At 52.4% G+C, this 19343-nt stretch overlaps 2 protein-coding genes across 12 annotated transcripts in view; both read left to right on the forward strand.

Moving 5' to 3' along the window:
- Positions 1-6042, forward strand: part of GNB1 (G protein subunit beta 1) — a 107653-nt gene extending 101611 nt beyond the window's left edge. For 6 of the 8 annotated variants that reach the window (XM_054444423.2, XM_054444456.2, XM_054444414.2 and 3 more), the window contains 4 exons: positions 711-912; positions 2047-2263; positions 3903-4018; positions 4287-6042. In XM_054444423.2, the coding sequence (XP_054300398.1) occupies positions 711-912; positions 2047-2263; positions 3903-4009 (526 nt within the window). In that variant the 3' untranslated portion in view covers positions 4010-4018; positions 4287-6042. The remainder of the gene's footprint in view (positions 1-710; positions 913-2046; positions 2264-3902; positions 4019-4286) is intronic. The other 2 variants (XM_054444445.2, XM_054444434.2) reach the window with 1 other exon arrangement.
- Positions 6043-11198: 5156 nt separating this feature from the next.
- Positions 11199-19343, forward strand: part of NADK (NAD kinase) — a 29063-nt gene continuing 20918 nt past the window's right edge. The window contains exon 1 of one of the 4 annotated variants that reach the window (XM_054444479.2): positions 11199-11433. The gene's annotated coding sequence lies outside the window, so the exon portion shown is untranslated. Of the gene's footprint in view, positions 11434-12473; positions 12590-12874; positions 13060-19343 lie in introns of those variants that run through there. The other 3 variants (XM_054444488.2, XM_054444470.1, XM_063660308.1) reach the window with 3 other exon arrangements.

The raw sequence follows: 19343 nt of genomic DNA on the forward strand, positions 1-19343 counted from the left end.
AATTCCAGCTACTGGAGAGGCTGAGGCAGGAGAATCGCTTGAACTCGGGAGGTGGAGGTTGTGGTGAGCCAAGATCGCACCATTGCACTCCAGCCTGGGCAACAAGAGTGAAATTCGGTCTCAAAAAAAAAAAAAAGAATACCAGGTGTGATCACTGAGCACTCAGCTGCTCTCCTGTGTTTGTGATTCCAGGAAAGGGCAGGAGGACCTCGGAAATGCTGCGAGCCATTTGTTTACCTGGCACTGGCCTTCTCCTGCCTTTTCTAAGACCCTGTGGAGGGGAGGCCAAGGGAGGGCACGGAGGGAGCAGCCACAGATAGAGTCGCGTCCCCCTCCGCCATCCAGGGCCTCCACATAGCTTCCTGCCACCCCTTCCATGCCCATCCATGACCAAAGAGGGGGCACAGCCTCAGTGTTGCTGCTTGAAAAGTGCCCCCGGCTCCCTGTTTGCTGGCATTTGAGTTGAGGTGGCAATCCTGTCATTCTGAAGCCCAGGCCCTGTGCTCATTTCTGTATAATTTTGCTTACTTTGCTTTGTTTCCCTTCCAAAGTTGTATTACATTTAAATTCGTCTTTAAACAATTTACGTTTTTAAAGTAACAGTGCAGAGGCTCACTGTGGCCCTGGGTGGTTTGAAGGACAGACTGTCACATGACTAGCCACCCGAGAAGTTAAGGCTGATGTCCCCTTGTCATTCGCTCCTGCTCCAGTGCCCTGTGGGACATCGAGACCGGCCAGCAGACGACCACGTTTACCGGACACACTGGAGATGTCATGAGCCTTTCTCTTGCTCCTGACACCAGACTGTTCGTCTCTGGTGCTTGTGATGCTTCAGCCAAACTCTGGGATGTGCGAGAAGGCATGTGCCGGCAGACCTTCACCGGCCACGAGTCCGACATCAATGCCATTTGCGTGAGTCTGTGTGAAGGTGTGGGGTCGGGGCCTCTGCCGTCTCTGCTAGCTGTTCAGATTGCTAAATTTTAAACTTTTCTGGATTAGATGTTCTCCTTTCTGATCCTTATACAACCTCATCTACAGATGGGGATACAGAAAACTCCCAATGGGAAACTTCTCTGTGTTGACCGCTTGTCTCACAGATACTCACAGGGTGTCTGTTGTGTGCCAGTCCCTGTTCCCACCTCTGCAGCTGAGCAGTGGTTGGGATCCTGGAGGGGAAAGACAGTAACATAACTCAGGCCACGGTTACTGGTTACAGAGCCTTACCGGTCAGGGGCACAGCTAACCAGGGAACCTGCCCTCTTTAGCACGCGGATGGCTAGGCAGTGTTTCCAGCCCCTGGCCTTGTGAGGACACTAGAAGGACGTATCTGTTGGTTGGATAGAGCTCTGCTACAGTCCTGACCACTGCCTTGGTCAGCCCACTTCCCTCTTTCCTCCATGAGATTAGCCCTGATGGCTGGCAGCTACAGCAACATGCACACCTGTCAGTGATGACTGCTTTCTCACTATTCACAAAGAGTAGAATAAATTCTACTCCTTGGGGACAGTAATCACAGTGTCCAAGATCACAGTGTTTGTGTGTCTCCCCAGTGCAAATCCCCTCCCATCCCAGTCCCCTGTAGTTCCTGCCCCCTCCCCCCCCCCCTTTTTTTTTTTTTTTGAGACAGAGTTTTGCTCTTGTTGCCCAGGCTGGAGTGCAATGGTGCAATCTTGGCTCACCACAACCTCCACCGCCTCCCGGTTTCAAGCAATTCTCCTGCCTCAGCCTCTCGAGTAGCTGGGATTACAGGCGCACGCCGCCACGCCCAGCTAATTTTGTATTTTTAGTAGAGACGGGGTTTCTCTATGTTGGTCAGGCTGGTCTCAAACTCCCAATCTCAGGTGATCCACCCGCGTCAGCCTCCCAAAGTGCTGGGATTATAGGCGTGAGCCACCGCACCCGGCCCATCCCTCTGTTCTTACCAGAGCACAGTCTTGCTGGTCTTTGCCTGCTGTGTTCTCTGCAGCCCTACCATTGAGCAATCCGTATTCCCAATGTTTCTTTCTGAGCGTTTACATGATGTCTTGATTTGCTTTCTCTTTCCAGTTCTTTCCAAATGGCAATGCATTTGCCACTGGCTCAGACGATGCCACCTGCAGGCTGTTTGACCTTCGTGCTGACCAGGAGCTCATGACTTACTCCCACGACAACATCATCTGCGGGATCACCTCTGTCTCCTTCTCCAAGAGCGGGCGCCTCCTCCTTGCTGGGTACGATGACTTCAACTGCAACGTCTGGGACGCACTCAAAGCCGACCGGGCAGGTATGTGGCCATGGGGCCTTTCTGTGTCTTCTGGACATTTACGTGGTATCTTTAGAGCAAACACAGAGTGGTTGCATAAGCTGCAGTGTTTTAATATCGGTGGGACTGTGGCATGGCATAGCAGGAGTGATAGTCGCAAACTGATGGCCCAGCTCTGACTCTCCAGGCAAGTGGACTCCGAGGAGTACCAGCAGATCTTCCCACATGCGTGGGGGAGGGCTCTGGGGAGGGTCAGTGGGCAGGGGAGGGTCAGCTGTGCAGGCTCCAGGGCCCAGCCCCATGCTTTCCCCTCTGAACTTTGCTTCAGGGGGAGGAGTTCCATGCAGGGACACCTCTGGGTGCCGTTACAATTAACATGTCAAAGGCAAGCGTGTTATTGCCAGGTGTATGAAAACACTAGATGTACAGAAGATGAGGCTTCCTTACTAAAAATGGTCATTTGGGCATTTGAATTTGAGAACTGTTGACACTAACAGACTTAAATTCATTTGTCTCAGTACCTGGGAGGACAGAAGAAGGGAGCATGGCTCCAGGTCTTGGCCCTTACCGGGGCTTCCTGCTTCCGGATGGGTTCTGCTCCCACCTCCTGGTTAAACACCCTTCTTTTTCTCCCCAGCCTGGGGGGACCAAAGTGGAGCCGTTTCCAGCCAAGTCTCACAGTCACAGTGCTGTTGAAGGGCGGTGGAAGCCAGCCCAGGCCTTGGCAGAGCACACACCGGCCCCTGTGCTCAGCTGTGTGGTGGCTGCAGGAGGTGGAGGAGGGTGGCTGAAATGGGCCTTCAGATCTCCCTGGGAGGAAGTGGAGCTTCTGGCTGGTGATGATCCAAGCCAAGGTTATTGGGAGTGTTGACAGAAGGCTCCGCTCACGACGTGACAGTGCCAGTGACAGTGCCAGTGGTCTCAGCCACCATCGCTACTCCTGTGTTCTGTACCTTGTGCTGGGCTCTAGGGATCACAGACAAAGGAAAAACGGCTCATGCCTCTAAGCTCCTGTGTTACAGATTGCTTTGAGATTGGGGTGGTTTTGATTTTTTTTTTTTTTTTTTTTTTTTGAGATGGAGTCTCGCTCTGTCGCCCAGGCTGGAGAGCACTGGCACGATCTTGGCTCACTGCAAGCTCCGCCTCCCGGGTTCCAGTGATTCTCGTACCCCAGCCTCCTGAGTAGCTGGGACTACGGCCCGCACCACAACGCCCTGCTAGTTTTTGTATTTTTAGTAGAAACGGGGTTCACCATATTGGCCAGGCTGGTCTCAAAGTCCTGACCTCATGATCTGCCTGCCTCGGCCTTCCAAAGTGCTGGGATTACAGGCCTAAGCCACTGCGCCTGATGATGGTTTTGATTTTTTTGATAGTGGCCTTTGCTTCTTTTTTTAAGTTTTATAAGTGAGTGCTGAGAAGTCAATGCCAGGGGCTCTGGATTTATTGATTGCGTGTGTGTGCGTGCCTTTGAATTTTAACAAGGCTGGCCATATGCTGCAGTTTAATTCCCCACGTGGATGCAACTTTCCCTCCCTTCCTGGCCGTGGGAGACTCTGGGTCTTGTCCCGTGAGAGACGCACCATCCGCCCTCATCACATGGCACACAGGTGAGATCGATGCCTCTGGGCTTTGGTGTGATTCTGCTGTTGTTTGCTCCCAGGTGTCTTGGCTGGGCATGACAACCGCGTCAGCTGCCTGGGTGTGACTGACGATGGCATGGCTGTGGCGACAGGGTCCTGGGATAGCTTCCTCAAGATCTGGAACTAACGCCAGTAGGTAATGCAGCAGCCCAAATGCCCTTCTCTGAGGAGAACTGTGCGTGTTTCTCATAGAATGTGTGAAGTTGTCATTAACGGTTTCTAGATAAATGTTGATGTAGCATTGATTTGGAATTGTGTTGTGGGAAACGTTTACAGAAAGCTGAAGTCACGTGCTCTCAGCTGCAGACACTCATGCAGTGATGGGAAGAGCAGTGACCTGACTCTGCGTCTGCACTTAGATTCTCTGCCTCTTTTCACATTTCTTTAAACTCTGTTTAAAACAGCATGTGGATGCCATGGAGACTGGAAGACCATTCCAACTTGGACGCGTTACCATGAGAGCATATCCTATTCAACCGTACTAACGTGGACACCCTACACCTCCCCTCAGAACTTCAAAAGGGCAAGATCTTTTTTCCTTCACTTATTGCTGAAACCAAGAGCACAATTCCCATTAAGAGAAGGATCTCTGTGCTGTAAACTAAAACAAATTGTGCATTCCTTCCGGGGCCATCGTCTTTGTTTTCTTTTTTGTCTTGAATGAATTTTAAAAGGAAATATATAATAAAAATGTTAACCAGAAGGTAAACTTGAGTGTAATTGTCAGACAGACACACCTTTCCACTAGTTTATTTGAATTTTAGACCAGTGACCTTGTTTTGTGGCATTCACGCAAAACACACTGAGGGCTTTGTTCATCTGGTCATCATGTCCAAATTTCAGTCATGTTTGTAGCAAGATTTTGGAAGCATTCATATTTCCTTTTTAAAATGTATTCCTTTGTGTTCAACAGTTAATCAAAACCAGAGAGTCTAGGGCAGCCTCTCTGACGTTGTCAATGATGTAAATTCAGTCCCTGGTTTTTAATTTTCTGTCTAGTGTCACAGATCATTGTTGCACACAAACGTGGCATAGAAAAGAACATGTTCAGAAGCCATGGGGCCAAGCACACGCGGGGACGGTCTCAAATGCGTGATCAGAGAATCCTTCACCTTTGCTGAAAAGTGAGCTCAGATCCAGCACCATGTTCCTCCTGACCCATCCTGTCTATCTTCTCAGTTGAGTTTTTAATCTCACTTTGGGTTTCCTTGTGAAGTTGGAGGGAAGTTTATAATAGCCTAACACTACCCCACCCCCAACTAGGAGGAACCTCTGTTTTCAAGAGAGATGCCTGTCCTGTGCTTGGATAGTCAGTCAATTATTTGTGTATGAAACAATGTACAAATCAATGTTTTGAAAATAATGATCTCAGACTTTCTAAGTTAAATTTTAAAAATTTTGATTGTTTGCCATATTGGGTGGGTTTACTCTTAGAATCGCATGCTGTAGAAATGCTCAAAAGTGCATATAGGACTCAGTCCTTAGGTGTTCTTTTTCTTTTAAGAAATAACCTCTTACAGTTGTAACCATTGCGGCTCTGTCCACTTCTCGTTGCTGCTCTGTGGCACATATCGGAAGCAGTACAGCGCGCGGCTCTACACGCTTGGGTAGCGGGATAAGTCACTGTTTTCTTTATTTCTTTAAAAAAAAAAAAAAGTTCTGTTGCAAACGACTGCTGTTGGATTCTGAGGGTAGGGAGGGAGAGGGAGTGAAGAGCCTGCCCTCCTATATGGATTCTTCAGGGCCCTCCACATCTGAGGTGGCTCATTCTCATCACACACAGATTGTCCTGGTGTTCATTTCAAGGCCAGTGTTCAGCAGCAGCGTTTGGAAAGCAGGTTCTGTGGGACCCCCCCCCCGCCCCGCCCCCCGCACTCCTTCATAGCAGCAGTAGTGGCTTCTCCATCCTGTTTTCTGCAACATTCTATACAAAACTGTGCTGTGACCTTGCGGTAGGCCTGGATCTGGCAAAGAGAATACAAATGAAACCCCTTCTTTCTCTTTCCGTCCAACAACTCTGTAGAGCTCTCTGCACCCTCACCCCTTTCCACCTTTTGTATTTAATTTTAAAGTCAGTGTACTGCAAGGAAGCTGGATGCAAGATAGATACTATATTAAACTGTACTGTTATTTAAGATGTAATAAAGCAGTTTGACATGAGGGACTTTGGTGTGGTGATTATTTACGGGTCCACTTCCAGTTTGCGACGCGCCCGCTTCCCTAGGCTGTCCCTTTTGCTGTGAGGTCTGACGGGTCTGCTCATGCCAGACGGTGCCGTGGCTGCCACCACGTCACAGAAGCCACGAGTGGCGCATTGGCTCCTTGGAGGGGTTCCTGGGAAGCTCCACCTCACAGGCCAGCAGAGCAGGGAGGTCCACCTGCCATCCCCCAGACCCCTCCCCAGGCATAGGCCTTGCCCACAGCACCATGGGAGTCTCCACAGGCAGCTGCCTTGCCTTTCTCCTCTGCCGTTTCCCTCCCTTAGAATGTCTGAGGATGTTATTCCAGAGACTAGCTTTCCTTGGGACTGAACTGAGTGTTCCTCTTGGTCTGAATATAAAGAACTGCATCTAGTAAGAAAAAAATGAGCACTGGCCATGGCAGTGTGGAAAACCACGGCTGCATGTGTCCCAAATAGCCACTCCTAGGCTCCGGAACCATCCACTTCCCTGCTTTCCAAACTGGTGATTTTTTAACATCTTAAATCGGCAATACAAAATTAGCTGGGCATGGTGGCACATGCCTGTAATCCCAGCTACTCTGGAGGCTGAGGCAGGAGAATGGCATGAACCCGGGAAGCTGGAGTTTGCAGTGAGCCAAGATCGCACCACTGCACTCCAGCCTGGGTGAGAGAGCAAGACTCCCTCTCAAAAAAAAAAAAAAAAAAAGTAACTTTTTAATTCCCGTGGCTCCAGCAGCTGGAACTTTTTTTTTTCCCTTGAGGTGGAGTCTCGCTCTGTGGCCCAGGCTGGAGTGCAGTGGCGCTATCCAGCTCACTTCTGCCTTCTGGGTTCAAGTGATTCTCCTGCCTCAGCCTCCCAAGTAGCTGGGATTACAGGCGCGTACCACGACGCCCCACTAATTTTTTTTTTTTTTTTTGAGACGGAGTTTCGCTCTTTTTTGCCCAGGCTGGAGTGCAATGGTGCGATCTCAGCTCACTGCAACCTCCGCTTCCCGGGTTCAAGCGATTCTCCTGCCTCAGCCTCCTAAGTAGCTGGGATTACAGGTGCCTGCTACCATGTCCAGCTAATTTTTTGTATTTTTAGTAGAGACAGGGTTTCACCATGTTGGCCAGGATGGTATCGATCTCTTGACCTCGTGATCCACCCACCTCAGCTTCCCAAAGTGCTGAGATTACAGGTGTGAGCCACCGCGCCTGGCCTAGATGCCCGGCTAATTTTTTGTTTTTTTGTTGTTTGAGATGGAGTCTTGCTCTTGTCGCCCAGACTGGAGTGCAGTGGCACGATCTCGGCTCACTGCAAGCTCTGCCTCCTGGGTTCACGCCATTCTCTTGGCTCAGCCTCCCGAGTAGCTGGGTCTACAGGTGCCTGCCACCACACCCGGCTAATTTTTGTATTTTTAGTAGAGACGGAGTTTCACCGTGTTAGCCAGGATGGTCTCGATCTCCTGACCTTGTCATCCGCCCTCCTCAGCCTCCCAAAGTGCTGGGATTACAGGCTGAGCCACCACATCTAGCCAAACTTTTTCCTGTTAAGTGAAGAAGGCTCTCAGCAGAAAGTACCTGTAGGCCCCCTCCTCTGCTGGGCACCAGACAGCCCAGCAGCCCCTCCTCTAGGCTGGCAGTCCCTGGGAGGAGAGGCTCCCATAGGGCACTTGGGATTCACGGAGCAGGGCCCAGCCACCTTTGTTGCTCCAGGCAGGGTGCTGGGTGTGTTTCTGACGCAACCAAGGGTGCCCATCTGCCACCACTGCAAGTGACAATATGGCGCTGTCTCCCTGGTGGGGCGACCCTGGTGCTGTTTTAGGCTGCTGAAGTGGGTGTGATTGGCAGGCTGAACGGGGTGGGCTCGCCTGGCTTCATCATCCCCCACTTTTCCCTGAAATAAATCAGTTCTTCATAGACATGCAAGTTCTTCGCAAGCCCTAACCCTGCCAGCTGTCTTACAAAAACCCCATTTAAAATCACTAGACAGTTGAACTTGTCTTAGAGGCGTCAAAAGAAAAAAAAATTAAAAATTAAATGCAGAGAGTACCTGAGGCTCTTTCCTGCCTGGCAGTTCCTGGGAGGGAAGGGCTCCAGCAGCCGGGAGGCAGGGTGCCGGCCTGCAGTGGCCTACCTTGGTCCCTGCCCAGAGTAAGTAAAGGCCGAGCATCTCAGCACGGCTGCCACACCCCCGACTCCACTTCCTCCCTTTGGGGATTCCTGCTGGCTTCTGCGTCCTAGCCTGGCACCCAGCAGACTGACGGAGCTGGCATGTGGGACCTGGGACCCTCTGGTGCCCCTTCCCCTTGGCTTTGGCATGGAAGAGCCAGAGCTGAGAGGGACCCCTCCGTGGGGCGGCCTGCCTGTCCCTTGGCGGGCATGGAGGCCACTGCCCCACTTTCTTAGCAAAACAGGAAATGAAAACGGGCGCCAACAACGTGCACTTGGACAGCGGCACTAAGGCAGTGTGGAAAGAGGAGGATAATTCCACACTGGCTGAGTGAACTGCAATCATATTCAAACTGTAGGCACAGAAATCTAGTTTGTAGATTGCATTAGCCTGGCCACTGCAGGAGCAGCGCCCTTTGTCGCCAGCAGCCCCGCGGTGTGGGGGCCCCTGGCGCGCTTCGTGTGTTCGGGTCACCTGGCTCCGCCCCGCATGCGCGGGCGCACCTGTCGCAGGTGGACAAAGGCAGTGGAGTGACCTGCAGCTCGCTCCGGCTGTGGGCTGTTCCTGCAGGGCCTCGGACCTCCTTTGACCAAGCGGCGCGGGGCCGCCCCTGTGCTCCAAGTCCCAGGGATGGAGGTTCCCCACCTCAATTTTATGTGGCACGCACGTCCACACTTGAGCAGGACAAGGTTTCCGTTCTGTCCCCTCCGTGTCACGCACCTAGCAGAGGCTGGCCCTCAGCAGGATGCGCGGGGAGGCGCGCTCTGCCCACGCGAAACGGGGACACTTCAGCGGCCTGGCGCGGCGCCCCGCCCCGCCCCCAGCCGGCCCTGGGAGCCTGAGTGACTGGGGCCAATAGAAGGGCCGGCCGGGAACCCAGCGCTCCCGGGAAAGGCCGCCCCGGCCCCTCCCACTACTCTGGCCTCGCCCTGTCCCCTACCCCCGCCCCCCAGCTCCGTTTCCTCGCTGGGTGACCTTGAGCGAGTTGCTTGGCCTCTCTGTGTCTCTGGCTGCCGCGCGAAAAATGTGGACGATAAACGTACCAGGCTGTGGCCGGGCGCTGTGGCTCACGCCTGTAATCCCAGCACTTTGGGAGGCCGAGGTGGACGGATTACCTGAGATCAAGAGTTCAAGACCAGCCTGGCCAACATGATGAAACCCCGTCTGCTAAAAATACAAAAAATGAGCCGGGTTCAGTGGTGTGCGCCTGTAACTCCAGCTACTCTGGAGGCTGAGGCAGGAGAATCGCTTGAACCCGGGAGGCGGAGCTTGCGGTGAGCTGAGATCATGCCACTACACTCCAGCCTGAGCTACAGAGCGAGACTTGAGACTTCCTCTCAAAACAAACAAACAAAAAGTACCAGGCTGCTTGGTAAGGATCTTGTGAGGACACAGGGAGTCCCAGTCCTGCCAGGTGGTTACTGTTGATGATCCCCGCCCACCCTAGGCTCTCACCACCTCGGGGTCCTGGGCCTTGCTGCTGCCTCTGCCTGAGAAACACTTGTCCCTGGGTACCTCGGTCAAAACTGTACCCCAACCCCTGCCTGCCCCCGCCAATTCTGCTTCTTGCCCATCTGCCCCACTAGAAGGTGAACACCTGATGGACTTTGGTTTCCACTGTTGAATCCTCAGTGTGCCTGGCACATGGCTGGCGTCCTGGGAGAGAGGTTGCCCCTTGCCCCAAACCAGGCCAAACAAGGGACAGTCATGTGAGCAGATCCAGACACTGGCCCCTGCAGATGCCCCTATCCTGGCTTTCAGCCTAGGCAGGGCCTGTGCCGGGTGCTGGCTGGAGGCTGGATGAGATGACCAGATAGCCTGTCATACTGATGTCCTTCACCAGGAGCCTCAGTCCCTCCCAGTCACCCTTTCCCCAGGCTCCAGGCCACTTACCCTTGTGGGTTCTGGGCAGACTTCGTTCACCCAGTTTACTGGAGCCAGGCCACCTGAAGTCAACTTCCCTCTCTCCTCAGCCTCCCCAGGAACAACCTGTACCCCAGTGCACCCCATCCTGCTCCATCCCTCATGGCCTCCGTTCCCCCTTCTCCCTCCACCCTCCCAGCATCCCTGCTGGCCCCCAGAAGAGGATGGGTCCAGGTTTTGGGGGTTCTGAAGTAAACAACATGGGAGCCATCCTTAAAGAATACAAAAAAACAATGCGAAATTATGTGAAGAGTCCACTGCCGCCTTGAGCAATGGCAGCCCTGGGGCTGAGGAAGGTCAGGGCAGGAGATGCCACCCACTGCTGCCCCATCCCCGGGGCCTGGCCAGGCAGGAGGGGGCCTTTCCTGACCCCCAATCCCTTGGAGGCAGACCATCTTCCTGTGCACCATCTGGCAGAAGCCCCCATGACAGCCTTGGATCCTTCTGTTCCTGCTGCGGGGACATCTCTTCCCTTTGGTCTCAGCCCAAGCAAAACTGCCTCTTGGACCATTCCGGGTGCCCTAAGGAGCCTTCCCAGCTTCGGTCTTAGTTAGCTGGTCAGGCCTGGGGTGAGGTGTGGGTGTGAGATCGTGGCCCCTGAATCTTCAGGGTCATACCTGGGGCCTGCCCTGAGAAATTGCACAACCTGTCAGCTGAAGGAAACCACAGCCCTAGTTTTGTTTTCTCATCTCTGAAACAGGGAAGCTCTCCTGCAGGCAGTACCCAGGCCCAGGGTAGACAAAGGGTTTCCATGCCACAGATGGGGCAGCTGCTGGAGCTCCCTACACAGCGGGACACGCGAAGGGCGCCTGCTGTGTGACCTGGGGCCCACAACAGTCACTGGATGCCTCTGCAGAAGCAGGTGACTGCCTCCACTCTAGAAGATTCTACTGAGGCCTGGCTCAGTGCCTGGCTTGTGTGTGCACCATCTAGATCAAGCATTATTATGCTAATGATCATAGCCAAAAACTCAGCTCAAGCATTATTATGTTAATGATCTTATCCGCTCCCCTTCCCCCCGCCAAAGAAAAAGAACTGGGCAGCTCAAAGCCGCTTCTGTGGGTGTGGCTGGTGGTCACTTCGAAACAGTTGGGTTTGCAAAATAACCCCGGGAGAAGTTACAGAGCTTAAGAAATCCCCCAAGTTCCCATGATCCTTGCTTCCCTTTGCAGTCACCCTCGGTGCCCTGTACTTCACTGTGGATCTGAACAGAAGAGCTGTTTTCCAGAAGACTCGGCCAGGCCGTGTTCCGGGTCTCTGGATTCAAGTCCCAGGAGTCCTGACCAGAGAGCAGGTATGCGGGTGTGGGGAAGGGCTGCAGAGGACTCAGGTCCACACCGATCCTGGGCCAGGTGATCACACAGGAAGTATAGACAGGGACTGAACCTCAGAAAACAATGGCTGGGCCAGGTGCAGTGGCTTACGCCTGTAATCCTAGTACTTTGGGAGGCCGAGGCGGGTGAAGTTTGAGACCCAGCCTGGGCAAAATGGCAAAACCTCATCTCTACAAAAAAAAAAAAAAATATATATATATATATATATATATATATATATATATATATATATATGAAGTAGCCGAAGCTGAAGTGGGAGGATCGCTTGCACCTGAGAGGTCAAGGCTGCAGTGAGCCGTGAGCAGTGAGCCGGGAGCCCGCCACTGGACTCCGGCCTGGGGGACGAATAAGACCCTATCTCAGAAAAACAAAACAATGTCTGGCACCTGGGGGGCCAGCAGGTTAGAGCAGCTGGTCGTGCATTGCCAGTTTACCTGACAGGGACTCGAGAGCTGAGAACTGGGTACAGGGCACATTATTGAGATATTTGAGGCCTGAAGGCGCTGGATGAGCAGCCACCAGTTCAGCAAGTGCGGGCTGGGTGAGGCCCGCAGTTCTAACAAACAGTACAAAGTCCGCTCCTGTGGCTTTGGCCGCCTCCCCCAACTCCCCGAGTCCTCCAACCTGTGGGGTGCGCAAAACACCGCTCCCTGGTCCCCCTCGAGGTGCCCCAGGCCACCAGGTTCTCCCTACACTGCCAGCCTTGGGATCCCAAGCGTAGACCCCTCTGAGGCCGTTCGTGGGCGTGCAAGGCGCACCTGGCCGCTAAAGGTGGGCGTGAGGCCGAGCGCGGTTCCCCCAGGCGCAGGGCCGCCCTCCCAGCCCCGACGGACAGCCCCGAGGGAGCGCAGCGCTGCCGCAGCTGCTCTAAGTTTCGGTTCCCAAATCCGGCTCGGCCCACACCGTGTCACAGCCCGGTAATTAGGGAAGCGGCGGCGGGTGGGGCCAGCTCTCGCGGGGCACCTGCACTCCCCTGAGCCGGCCCACGTGGTCCGGGAGGTCCCGCCCGCGGTGGCGGTGAGTTGGGGGCGGGACGCCGGGCTGGGATCACAAGGTCGGGGGCGCCTAGGCGTAGACGTGGCGGGCGGACCCGGAGGCGCCCTCCGGACGTGGCAGGTGAGTGGGGACGGGAGCCGGGGGCCGCCCTCTTCGGGGCGCCGACCCCCTCCTACCCGAGTCGCGGACGCCCGCCCCTGTCCCCGCTGCCCGCCTCCACTCCCTGGTCACCGCTCTCCACCGCGGTTCGCCCCTCTTCCCCACTGCCCGCCTCTTTTTCGCCACGCCCGCCGCCTCCTGCCCGCGAGGGGTGTCCCGGCGCCGGTGGGACCCGGCAGACCGCGGGACGGCCCACGTGCGCGACGGCGCGGCAGAGCGCATGCGTGGCGGGTGCGCCTGCGCACTCGGCGGGCGCGGCGCATTGCTGCTCGGCGGCGGCGGCGCCGGCGCTGGGGTCCGGGCGGCCATGGGGCAACCGGCGGCCAGGGCGTCAAGGGCCAGGTAGCGACGGCTGGCGGCGGCGCGGCGGCGGGGCCTGCGGGCTCGGTCCGGCATGTAGACGACCCCGCAGGCGCCCGCGGCAGCGAACGGTGAGTGAGCAGCCCCGGCCTGCCGTCCGCCTGGGGTCGCCCGCTGCCTGGGGTCATCGCTGCCCGCGAGCGCGCGGCCAGGCGGGGAGACACCAGGCCGGCCCTGCCCATCTGGCCTGCTGAGGAGGCCGTGGAAGTGCTGATGGGCCGCCGCTCCGTCCCGAATGGGGCGCCAGCACGGCCCAGGGCGAGGCTCGGCCTTGGGGACGGGTCTGAGGGAGGCCTGGCTCTCCCGGGCGGGGAAGGTGGGGCCGTCCGGCCCGGACCGCGCTTGTCAGTCGCCGCTGTTTGGGCGGCCAGGTCCTCGGTGTCCGGCCTTCCGTGGGTGGTTTCAGCAAGCAGGAGGGGTCTTTGACTCGTGAAAGCTTAGAGGGGCCCAAACCTAGTGGGAAAGTATGAATAAAGGATTCTATACAGCAGTATCGGCATGGAATTCTCTAAAAACACATCTTTGATTTAGTGCCCAGTACTTGCCAGAAAATTCCAATAGTCTATGGTGATGTTCCTACAGGCGGCTGCCGTCCAGTAGCTCAGATGTCAGCACCGGCCTTGAGCTCTAGGTCGTCGTTTTCTTTCTTAATTGTGGGAACAGGGCGTGCCCAGCTCCGAAGGCCTGGTGGAGTTTTCCTTCCCAGGCCAAGGACCACCTCCACCCTCCCATCCCTCCTCCCCAAGCAATGAGATTCCTTTTGGCTTCGATTCCGAGTAACAAGTTATTTTTCCTTTCTTGTTTTGGAACACACTAAGTTTTACATTCAAAAGTTCATTATTCTTGGCTCTTGATGGGAATACATTTCAAAACTCTTCTTGTGTTCCATGTCTCTCGGACCGCCTTAGTTGGCCTGAAACTGACATGTTTGCCTTAATAAGTTTTTTTTCCTTCTTATATCATCTTGTCTAAGAAGGAAGTTACTTTAACATCTTGTTAGATAATTCCCTTCAAGTACTTATTCCCTTGAACATTGTCCTCTGAAGCCTCTGGAAATTTCCTGTCCCCTTGGAACTTCTCTGTAAGGCCTGTTTGCTCCCAGCAGTGACTTCACTGGGACTTTTGCAGCCACTTCATGGCGTTAGCACGCTGGTTCCAAGCTACTTGAGGAATCACAGGTGCCACCGCAGTACCCAACAAAATAGCTTCATCATTTGGAGGTGTCCCCTTGAGATGTTTCTGTGTGTATATGTGTGTGTGTGTGTGTGTGTGTGTGTGTGTGTGTGCGCGCGCGTATGTTAGAAACAGGGCCTCACTCTGTCCCCCAGACGTGTTTATAGTGGCATGATTATAGCTCACTGTAACCTCAAATTCCTGGGCTCAATTGATCTTCCCACCTGAGCCTCCTGAGTAGCTGGGATTACAGGCCTGCACCACCACACCTAGCTGATTTATAAAATTTTTTGTAGAGATAGAGTCTCACTGTGTTGTCCAGGCTGGTCTCAACCTCCTGGCCTCAAGAGATCCTCCTGCCTCCACTTCCCAAAGTGCTGATCTTACAGACATGAGCCACTTTGACCAGTCTTTTTTTTTTTTTTTTAAAGACGGAGTCTAGCTCTGTTGCCCAGGCTGGAGTGCAGTGGCACAATCTCGGCTCACTGCAACCTCCGCCTCCCGGGTTCAAGTGATTTTCCTGCCTCAGCCTCCTGAGTAGCTGGGATTACAGGCGTCCACAACCGCGTTCAGCTAATTTTTATATTTTTAGTAGAGACGGGGTTTCACTGTGTTGGCCAGGCTGGTCTCGAACTCCTGACCTCATGATCAGCCCACCTTGGCCTCCCAAAGTGCTGGGATTACAGGTGTGAGCCACCACGGCTTGCCTCACTTTGACCAGTCTTTTTGTTTGTTTGTTTTATTTGAACTCGGAGGTGGGTTTATGTTGCTTCAGTTGGCAGCCTGCTGTTTGGTTCCAAAACAGCATTTTCTTCTTGAAACAACTGCTGTAAGCAGTTAGATTTCCAGGCTAGCATAAAAACCTGTTTGATTCATAAATGCTTGTAGTGAGGGTGTCCCAGAAAGTTGGCCAAGTCAAGAGCGGTTCTTGTGGAGTGGAGGCGGTGAACAAATAGGGGGAAAGTGGCGCTTGTGATGAAAACAGAAAACAATAGTTGATTTTATTGAGCTTCACGCTTGAGGAAATCTAGGTCTCACTTTGGAGAATTAAGAGGCAGGTGGGTGTTTGTGGGAGTTGACGGCCCTGCATCTGGATTACCTCCAGTCTGCAGGTGTGGTAGGATGACAGCAAGAGAGGGTGTTGAGCACAGAAGCCCAGCACTTGGGGGGAGGCTGTGTCATGGCAGGAAGGTGCAGGGCCTCCTCCAGCAGCTCCACTTTCTAGTCCGTATATACCTGTTGACAGTCACCGCCCAGCTTCAGCCGTTCTGGACAAGTGGGTGTCAGTAATGCTTTAGCTTGTAACCCCAGGATATCATTTCTACTCTCTCTGCTGGTGGCTTATCATTTGCAGTCTTTCCTGGCCCACAATTGCAAAGGTCCTAGCATTCATGCATGGGAATGGGGAAGTGAATAAAATGTGTGTGTGTGCTTCAGACAGATGGTGAAAAGTGTTCAGAGAAAAAGTGAAATCGAGCCAGATGGGATGTGAGGATGCCACGCACACTTTGTGCAACTGAAGAGGTGGGGTGATGCCTGGCCTTCCCATTCAGAACTGCCCAGACACCTGTTTTCTTCATTTGCCCCTAAGTAGGTGGAGCCACATCTAAAGAAAGCCCCCTTCAGACCTGTAATCTGCTTAGGTTTAATGAGGTCACAGGGTCAAGCCCTGTGGTCACATGGCTGTAGCACTTTCCGGAAAGTCTTTCTCAGTTTGTATACTGTCAGTGTGCATGCCAGCACTGGGCATTATTTACCGGGGTGAGATGAGATGGATAATTTAGTGGGCAGTAAGTTTTTTCCCACTCAGGGTTGAGGTTGAATGATTACCCATTTCTGTCACTAAATAAATTTTCCTTTTTCATTTAGTCTTTCAACAAATATTGATTGAGTTCTTACATGGGAACGAACTCATGTATATTATGTTTGTATTTGTGTGTGTGTGACTTTTGTTCATGTTCTTTGCACATTTATTTATTGGCATATTAATGTTTTCCTTGCTACTTTGTATAAGTTCGTTATGAATATTTTCTTATTGTGCTCTAGTATTTTTTTCTGATAAAACTTCCTAATACAGAGGTTTTTCATTTTGTTTTTTTGTTTTTTTGTTTTTTGTTTTTTTTGAGGCAGAGTCTTACTCTGTCGCCCAGGCTGGAGGGCAGTGGCGTGATCTCAGCTCACTGCAACCTTTGCCGCCTGGGTTCAAGCGATTCTCCTGCCTCAGCCTCCTGAGTAGCTGGGATGACAGGCGCCTGCCACTGCGCCTAGCTAATTTTTTTGTGTTTTTAGTAGAGACGGAGTTTTACCATCTTGGCCAGGCTGGTGTTGGACTCCTGATCTCGTGATCCGCCTGCCTCGGCCTCCCAAAATGCTGGGATTACAGTCGTGAGCCACCATGCCCGCCCTACAAAGGTTTTTTAAAATTAGATTCATGCTATGAGGAATTTGAATGCACTTTGGTGCAGCTAGCATTGTGTGTCCTTTTAAAACAGTTAACATATCAAACAAACGAATTAAGTGTCAGTCCTGATTCGCTGTTGTCAAAAAATCACAATGGTGGCTGGGCGCAGTGGCTCACGCCTGTAATCCCAGCACTTTGGGAGGCCAAGGGAGGCAGATCATCTGAGGTTCGGAGTTTGAGACCAGCCTGACCAACATGGAGAAACCCCTCCATGTTGGAGAATTAAAGAGGCGGGTCTCCACTAAAAATACAAAATTAGCTGGGAGTGGTGGCGCACGCCTGTAGTCCCAGCTACTCGGGAGGCTGAGGCAGGAGAATCACTTGAACCTGGGAGGCGGAGTTTGCGGTGAGCCGAGATCGCGCCACTGCACTCCAGCCTGGACAACATCAGCGAAGCTCCATCTCCAAAAAAAAAAATACACAGGTTGTGGTATTGGAGATACTTGTTAAATATATATATGTGTGTGTGTGTGTATATATATGGAGATACTTGTTAAATATATATGTGTGTGTGTATATATATATACACACACACACAGGTGAAGATAATTGTTTAAAGTTGGTTTTAATATTTAATATTATTTTATAAATTAGTTTACTGCTTAGTCATCAAATTGATCTTCGCAAATAAATATGAACAGAGCTTCTAGGCTGGGTGCAGTGGCTCATGCCTGTAATCCCAGTGCTTTGGGAGGTCAACACAGGAGGGCCACCAGAGCCCAGGAGTTCAAGGTCAGCCCGTTCAAGGTAGCGAGACCCTGTCTCTACAAAAAATTTAAAAATTAGCTGGACATAGTGGCTCATGCCTGTAGTCTCAGCCACGTGGGAGGACCCCTTGAGCCTGGGAGATTGAGGCTGCAGTAAGCTGTAATTGCACCACTGCACTCCAGCTTAGGTGACAGAGCAAGACCCTGCCTCTCAGTCTCTCAATCTCTCTCTCTATTTATCTCTCTCTCTCTCTCACACACACACACACACAATAGAGCTTCTAGGTAATGTAGCAGTAATAATACATGTTTTTTTTTTTTAACATTTTGTGATTTTGATTGGTTTATTTTTTATTAAAGTTTTTGTAGAGACGGGGTCTTGCTGTGTTGCCCAGGCTGGTCCCAACTCCTGGCTTCAAGTGATTCCCCTGCTTCGGCCTCCCAAAGTGCTGGGATTACAGGTGTGAGCCACTGTGCCTGACCTTTATTAACTGTTTATTTTGAAATAATTGGCTGGGTGCGGTGGCTCACGCCTGTAATCCCAGCACTTTGGGAGGCTGAGGTGGGCGGATCACCTGAGGTCAGCAGTTTGAGACCAGCCTGGTCAACATGGTGAAACCCCATCTCTACTTAAAATACAAAAATTAGCCCGGTGTGGTAGCGGGTACCTGTAATCCCAGCTACTCAGGAGGCTGAGGCAGGAGAATTGCTTGAACCCTGGAGGCAGATGTTGCAGTGAGCCGAGATTGCGCCATTGCACTCCAGCCTGGGGGACAAGAGCGAGACTTCGTCTGGGGGGAAGAAAAGAAATAATCATAGACTAATTCATAGGAAGTTGTAAAAATAGTACAGAGAGACCCCTGTGCCCTTCACCAGCTCCCTCTGTGTTAACATCTTTTTTTTTTTTTTTTGAGACGGAGTTTGGCTCTTGTTGCCCAGGCTGGAGTGCAATGGTGTGATCTCAGCTCACCACAACCTCCCCCCTCCCGGGTTCAAGTGATTCTCCTGCCTCAGCCTCCCGAGTAGCTGGGATTACAGGCATGCGCCACCACGCCCGGCTGATTTTTTGTATTTTTAGTAGAGACGGGGTTTCCGCATGTTGGTCAGACTGGTCTCAAACTCCTGACCTCAGGTGATCTGCCCACCTTGGCCTCTGAAAGTGCTGGGATTACAGGCATGAGCCACTGTGCCTGGCCCTTGTGTTAATATCTTACACCTCCATACACCTCCATAGTACAGTATCAAAACCAGGGAATTGAAATAACTAAACTATAGACCTTATTCAGGGTTCATCAGTTTTACATGTGTGTATGTGTGTACGGCTCTATGCAGTGTTACCTCATAAATTAATTATATAACCACTAGCAAGACACAGAACTGGTCTTGAACTCCTGGACTCAAGCGATCCTCCCGCCTCGGCCTCCCAAAGTGCTGGGATTACAGGCACGAGCCACCACACCCAACTGTATTTTAATTTTCTTAACAGTGTTTTGGCTAGGCACAGTGGCTCACGCCTGTAATCCAAGCACTTTATGATGCTGAGGCAGAGAGATTGCTTGAGCCCAGGAGTTTGAGGTCAGCCTGGGCAACATGGCAAAACCTCATCTCTACAAAAAAATGCAAAAATTAGTCAGGCATGGTGGTGCATGCTTGTAGTCCCAGGTACTCACGAGGCTGAGGTGGGAAGATTGTCTGAGCACAGTAGGTAGAGGCTACAGTGAGCCATGATTGCACCACTGTACTACAGCCTGGGGACAGAGTAAGACCCTGCCTAAAACAGAAAAAAAAAAAAAAAAAATCAGGGTTCCATTAAGTAGAAAACATTTTAAACACCACTAAGACTTTTTCCAGCTGAGTGCAGTGGCTCACACCTGTAATCCCAACACTTTGGAAGGCCAAGGTGGGAGGATCACTTGAGACCAGGAGTTTGAAACCAGCCTGTGCAACATAGGGAGACCCCATCTCCACCAAAAAAAAAAAAAAAAAATTATCCAGTTGTGGTGGTGCATGCCTG

The sequence above is a fragment of the Pongo pygmaeus genome, chromosome 1 (assembly GCF_028885625.2).
Source record: "Pongo pygmaeus isolate AG05252 chromosome 1, NHGRI_mPonPyg2-v2.0_pri, whole genome shotgun sequence".
Lineage (NCBI taxonomy): Eukaryota > Metazoa > Chordata > Mammalia > Primates > Hominidae > Pongo > Pongo pygmaeus.